At 59.2% G+C, this 6714-nt stretch overlaps 1 protein-coding gene across 1 annotated transcript in view; it reads right to left on the reverse strand.

Annotated features, from left to right (window-relative positions):
* The window catches only part of CMTM3 (CKLF like MARVEL transmembrane domain containing 3), a 7292-nt gene extending 578 nt beyond the window's left edge, over window positions 1–6714 (reverse strand). The window contains exons 1-4 of the mRNA XM_007457316.1: window positions 6568–6714; window positions 3359–3514; window positions 2221–2316; window positions 1694–1814 (exon numbers count right to left, since the gene is read on the reverse strand). Of these exons, the coding sequence (XP_007457378.1) occupies window positions 1694–1814; window positions 2221–2316; window positions 3359–3514; window positions 6568–6714 (520 nt within the window). The remainder of the gene's footprint in view (window positions 1–1693; window positions 1815–2220; window positions 2317–3358; window positions 3515–6567) is intronic.

Consider the following 6714-nt stretch of genomic DNA (forward strand, 5'->3'; position numbering starts at 1 on the left):
TCAGCAGGTCAAGATGGGGCTAACTATTGCCCAAGAAACTAAAACATACTGGGAAATCAGGAAGCTTCTTTTTAGCCATTTCATAGTTTCAGTCTCCCCTGCCCCAGGAGTTTCAATGTCACTTGCCTGGGGACAGCAGGCACTCAGTGGAGAGATGCCAACTCCAAGGCGGGGCCTACAGGCCCCTCAAAAGCCCCCCCTTGTCTTTCTGTCCAGCCACATGTCACTGCTGATCCTCACAGGACACGACCACCTGTTCCAGAGAAACACCTCACCTGGACGGGAGCACCTGCCCTTTATACTCTGTTGTCTTCCCTCCACCTGTCCCATTTCTTCTGCCTGCACACTCCTATACATCCATCAAAACCCAGCAATGGGGTCACCTCCACAGCCTCCTAGCTGGCACATAGGGTGGGTGCTCCCTCAGCTGCTTCATCCCTACCTCTGTTAGCTCTCGTGCTGTTATGGTTGACGTCTACTCTGGGCTCCTCGTGGCCCGTTTGTGCCGTGTGTGTACATCACCACTTTGTCTCTGGGTCTAATTCCTGTCTGGGCTGAATTCCCCGAGGGCAGGTAGTTGGCCTTGCCCATCTGCACATCCCTAGGGCCCAGCACATGGCAGCCTCTGTAGGTGTTTGGGTCAACAAAGGCTGACGGAAGGGCCGTGAGGGATCACGGGACACCAGGCTGGGGGAGTTTGGTGCTGAGCCAAACATCCGATTTACTCAGTTGCAGGGAGCTGACATCTGCCTCTCCATTTAAAGCCTGCCTGGGGGTATGGAGAGGAAGGGGCAGTTAAATGGCCTGGGCCCTCGGTCCCAGACATTTCTGTGCTGGAGCCTCCACCGCCCCTGTAACTCCTGCCCCCTGGGCAGGGACCTCCACCTCCTCTGGTGGCCTCCCCAGGCAGGAGAGCCCTGGGCTGTGACTGAGGAAGGCCTGAGGGAGATCACAAGCTCCAAACCAGCTTGGAGCTTGGATGCACCCCTATAGGGCCCCCAGCTGGGCACATGTACCCCAAGGATGTGACACATTGGTATGGCTGCTGTCACGGATGGAAAAAACCAGCCGTCCAACTTGCAGGGGGTTTTTTTGTTTTTGTTTTTTAAGTCAGGTAATGGCACAACAGCCATTCTGAGCTGAAGGATGGCTTGAGGGACCAAAAAGTCTGTGGCACTTTCTTTGGATCTAAAAAGTGAAACAAGCCCGAGCTTGACTGTGTTTGCCTGGGTGCTGCGGATAAGCATGAGAGCTTGGTTCGCTGGCCCTTAAGCTGGGGGCAGGCGAGACTGGGGAGTGGGGGTGCTGCTGTGGGACAGGCGGCCACGCTGCAGCCCAGTGGATGGCGTCCAGGGAGTTGAAGGCGAGTGACTGGCCGCCCTGGGGGCCCGTCGGGGAGGTTTCATGAGGAGGAGGTGCCGGGCGTGCCCTCAGCTTGCCCCTCCTGGAAAGGCTGAGGCCCTGGGGAATCCTGTGTTCCCCAGAGGGGACCGACCGGCTTTATGATCAGTGCCACATGAAGGGATAGGAGAACCAGGCTGTGAAAACACTTCCTGCCCGTGGGGAGAGAGGAAATGCTCTTACTCCAGCCTCAAACTAGCCAAGTGTCCCCAGGGGAGAGGAGGGCCCCTGCATCAGCCGTTCCAGGTGATGCGCTGGGTTCCCTGGTGGGACCCACAGGGTGGCTACCTACCTTCCGCCTTGTCAGCTGCTGTCTCATCTGCGGAGTCCCCTTGTTTGAGGAATTTGGCCACATCGTTAAAGATCAGGTAGAAGTCAATTGCAAACACGATGGTGGCAAAGAAGCCAAACACCTGTGGGATACAGGGGACAGGGAGGATGGGACGCGTCGTCAGGAGCTGGGAGCCCGGGAGTGGGTGGGGGGGCAGCCGGAGCAGCCGCTGCCCCATCCTCATAGCTTTGTTTTTATCTGCTTGGATAAGTAGCTCAGATTGGCGGACGCAGACCCCTCCCATTAATGACAGGTAGGAAAACGAGCCGTTAACTTGGTTTGGCAAACAGCCTTTTCGAACTCTGGGCAGAGTAAATCTCCAATAAGAGGACAGTGGAGTTGCTGAGATCCATGTCAAAGTCCAAGGTACTGAGGCAGAGGCAGAATATGCCCAAGAAGCTAAGAGGGGCACCCACTTAGGAGTGGGGTGAAATTGAGTGGGGCATCACTGGGCATCGCCCCCTCCCAGGGGTAGAGTGGCTACTCACTCCGGCTGCTTTGGAAGCTCCGTCCGAGTATTTGGCCACAGCTGTGATGGAGATGGCAAAGTAGATGAGGGCCGCTGTGACACAGCGTAGGAAGTCCTGGGGAGAGAGGGGCATGGTCACAGCGCCGTTAGCTCCCTGGAGTGGGGCACAGCATGGGAAGGGGGCCGCTGGGAGCTGAGGCAGGGGAGAGGGGCTCAGAAGGGCACTGTGTGCCAAGAACAGGGCCGGAATCCCACTGTCTGAGGAGGATGGGCCTGGCAGCCTGGACACACGCGGCCCCCAGGCCCAGCGTCCACGGCACTCCCGCTCCTCCTGGCCCCACCTGCACTCCCTGGTCCTCCCCCGACCTCCACCCCGCCCCTGCTCAGTGGCCCCCTGTAGGCTGCCGTCCTCTGCCAGGTGGACAACAGGGTACGGACCAGGCTGCAGCTCACCCTGTGGCTTGGCCCAGATGCAGACTTCCCCGTTTGGTGGGGAGGGAGAAGTTGGAAATCTTGTCACTGCTCCCTCTGGCTCTCCGATAGGGAGATCTGGCCCCGACCTTGCTTTGCCACATACTTGTGGCAGATCATTTATGTATCATGGTTTCTGTCTACCGGTCCCTAAAATGGGGACAGGGGGTGCAGCCCATCAGGAAGAATGCTAGGTATGAAGTCAAGAGACCAGAGTTCAAGTGCAGCCTTTGCACATTTCATACAGCAAAGTCCGGGATGAGGTTCTGGGCCCTCCCAGGTGATAAAATGAGTTGTCAGGTGGCTGAGATCTGGGTAAGCCCTGCAAGTCCTCAGTTAACCTGCCCTGCCCCGTGTGGAAATGGCTAGAATTCCTGCGGCTAAGACTCATGCCAATGGGCCCAATTGGGAACACCAGCGCCACCTGATGGCTAGGGGGGAGGATGCCGTCTGGGGTTCGTATCCTCACAGAGGGACACTGGAGGCCCTGCAGGCAGGGCAACCTGCCCTGGGTCATGTGGCTGCCGTGCGGTGGGGCCTGGATCACCCGAGGCCAGGCCTACCCACCAGGCTCAACCAACTGCAAATGCCCCCTCCAGTGCATTGAAGAAAAAGGGTGAGGGCCGAAATGCACACCTCTCCATGATAGCCAGTCAACCCCTTCATCCCGGGGCCCCAGCCCTCACCATCATGGGCCAGCACAAGCCCTGCCACTTGTCGTTCAGCTGCATGGCATCAGCAAAGAGGAAGCAGAGGGCCAGCAGGAACTCCAGCAGGGGCGCCGTGAGGAAGGCGGATGCTGAGGATGCCACATAGCAGACGAAGGTGATGAAGGAGAGACCCTGGGAGGTGGTGGAGGGAGAAGTCAGAGCCCGTGCACAGCCCCTCCCTGCAGGCAGGACTAGAGCAGTCTCCAGCAGGTGAAGTGACCTGCCCAGTCCTGCAGCTGCAGGATTAGAACTCCATCAGACACACACCGTGCTGCCCCCAGTGCCTCTGGGCATGGCTCTGCATCCTGACCTCAGGCCAGCTCCCTGCCGGGACCCAGTCAGGAAGCCCCAGCCTCTCCTGCGTCCAGCCCCCCAGGAAGCTGATTCCTGGGGCTGTGCCACTCCCACCCACGCCAGAGGCTCTATGGCAGAATCCACCCAACTCAGATGGTGCCCAATGGGAAAATCAAACCCAAGCCATCTCAAAGGCAGTCCACTAAGCAGGAACCAGTTTCAGAAAATTACACCCAAGATTTGTGCTTGAATGAAAAATTTACCTGAAAAACAATACACTAATGTGGTGCTTTAGTTAATAATACACATGCTGAAGTATTCAGAGTTGAAATGTACTGATATCTGCAATTTACTTTGAATGCATCAAAAAATAAAACAGATTGATGGACAGACAGATATGTGATAAAGCAAATAGTATAATCTAGGTGGTGGGTATATGGGGTTTTTTCTTGGTATATTTGCAAATTTTCACAATAAGGCGAAAACATCCAGGAGAGGGAGTAGTGATACTGACACTTCATGCCCTGCTGCATCATTTGTTCAGCCTTTGTGAAAGGTGGGGTGAACTGTAATGAGGAACTGATTTAAGAATGAAAGTGTTTTCTGCAGCCCTGTCCACACACTGTGGGTGGCAACTGATGCTCGAGGATGCCGAGGCCCTGGGTTAGTTCTGCAGACCCGTGTGCTCTGAAGAGCAGACGGGGGTGATGGGGCTGTTCACTGGACCAGTGCCTGCTGAGGCTTGTGGGGCCTCCTCACCACCACCCAGGTACCAGGTGCCGTTCACAGCCCACTTTGCAGATGAGAAGAGTGAGGTTCAGGGAGATGAAGTGGTGTGCTCAGTGTCATACAGCTAATAAGAGGGCATCAGAATTTGAACTCTGGCTTGGCTGACTCCACATCTGGCGTTCTTAAGCAACACTGCCCTGTGGTTGCTGGCCTTTATCTGTCCTGGTTTTGGTCACTCTGGCTGGGTTTGAGCAGGTCCATGGCTGAGTAGCTCAGAGTGGGCCAGGGGGCTATGTGGGGATGACATCCAGATGCCCCACAGGAGGCCCTGTGGTAGCTTCAGACAAATGAGCTGAAGAGCACCCATATCTGGTCTGAACATGACAATGGAGGTAGCTGAGCCCAATTTGAACAGATGGGAGACTAAGGCGTAGAGATGGGCTGAGAGGCTGATAGGGCCTCCCAGGAAGGCAAGGCCACAGGACTCTGGCCTGGCCCTATCCTCTACTTTCTCTACCAAAGGCTGTTCTGTCCCTCCTTTTCCTGTCCCCTACCCCCAAAGCCTGATTCTGGGGATCCCTCTCTCGATTCTGTTTCCTCATTCCCTGATTCCTGGTGGCAGCTTCCTCCCCCTTCCTGCCCATGTCAGCCTCCCCACTTGCTTGGGCCTGGGGGCAGCCAGAGGTGACCTGAGGGGGCAGGAGTGACCTCCAGTGGCTCCCCTTGCGTCTTCAGTGCCCACTCCTCATCCGTCCTTCCTCCCCACTTCATCCTCCTAGACCTAGATTCTTGGCGCCCAGCTTTGCCAAGGGCCTCCTCTAGGCTCTGGCCAGCATCTCCCCCACCCATGAGGTGGGCCTGAGTGGGGTGTGGTTGGGGTCCCCTCAGGGGACGGTGGATTCAAGGCTTCTCCAAAAACGTGGCTCGCATCAATCTCCAAAGTGGGGCTGTGTGGCCAACCAGGAGGCAACTCCCTGGAGTGTGAGCTGCGAGTCCTGGACCCTGATGCCTCATCTGGGAGTCTGGCAGGCGCCAGCCCAGAGATCACCTCTGGGCTGACCCCAGAGGCAGAGGAGGTGGTAGGACGGCCTCCTGCCATCAGCTCTGGGTGGTACGAAGGAGAGGCTGCGGCAGAACCCTCCTCTCTCTGATCCCTGCTGTCCCCTGGCCCTCAACTGACCCACATCAAATCCTCTAGAGGCTCGGGCCTCAGCTTTCTTGTCTGCAATGTGGGAATAATGACAGATTATCAAATTGCTGGAGATCTAAGTAACAAGTGCTCCACTCTTATCCCGCCTCCCCTTCGCTTGGCCTCTTCCTCCCCTTCCCTCCACAGAGGCCCAGCACCAAACCCCAACCCCACAGGCTGACAGTGCAGGAGTTTTCGGAGTGTCCCGAGGACAAAGGCCTCTTGACGGGCCTGGGGTAGGGGGCGGGTGCGGGAAGGAGGAAGGAGCTCAGCGGGAGCGGGACAGCTGGATCCTAGCGAGGGAGGGGAGGAGGGGGATGAAGTCACCCCGCTGGGCCGCCCCTCGGCAGCCTGGGTGGGGGTGGGCTCCCTGCGCTCCCCCAACTGTGTGGCCCGGGCCTCACCCAATCCCGGGGGTCCCCCCTCCCAGCTGGCGGGATTCCGCTCTGGCTTCCGCCCTGCAGCTCGAGGCCCGGCCGGTCCTCCCTGAGCCCAAGAAAGCGGGCCAGGGAGCAGAGAGACCTGGGGTTCGCGAACGGCCGATTCCTCCCAGGCCCGGCCAGGGCGTGGCGAGAGGCTTTGCGGAGCGGGGTGCCCGCGATGGAGGCCAGAAGATGCGGGGACGCAGCCCGTCCCAGGGGCCCAAAGAGGGTGGAGGCGCCGGAGGTCACACAGCGCTGGGCCGAGCTCCCAGGGGCCCGGCCGCCGCGTCGGGGGCCTCCTCCTCAAGCTTCCCTGCGGCTCCCGCCTCGCCTCCGACCCGCGGCTGAGCTTCAGCGAGCCCGTCCCAAACCGCGGAAGTTTGCCGATCTCAGCCCAACTTCGCGGGGCTGCGAGGGGCACCGGCCGGGCGGGGCGCCAGGACCCGGGCGTACAGAAGGCGGAGCCCCTAGCCCTACGCCCGGGAGCTGCAGGCGGGAGCTGCCGCAGGGGTCTCCGCGCCGCCGGGAGGGGGCCAGGGGCCCGCACTCACCGTCTCCGCCAGCAGGAGGCGGCCTTTGAGCGAGCAGAGGAAGGCGCGCGCCGGCAGGAGGGAGCGGAACCCGGGAAGGGCCGCGCGGGGCTGGGAGCGGCCAGCGGGCTCGCGGTCTGGGTCGGGCTCCGGGTCTGGGGGCCACAT

Source organism: Lipotes vexillifer, unplaced genomic scaffold, assembly GCF_000442215.2.
Source record: "Lipotes vexillifer unplaced genomic scaffold, Lipotes_vexillifer_v1.1 scaffold504, whole genome shotgun sequence".
Lineage (NCBI taxonomy): Eukaryota > Metazoa > Chordata > Mammalia > Artiodactyla > Lipotidae > Lipotes > Lipotes vexillifer.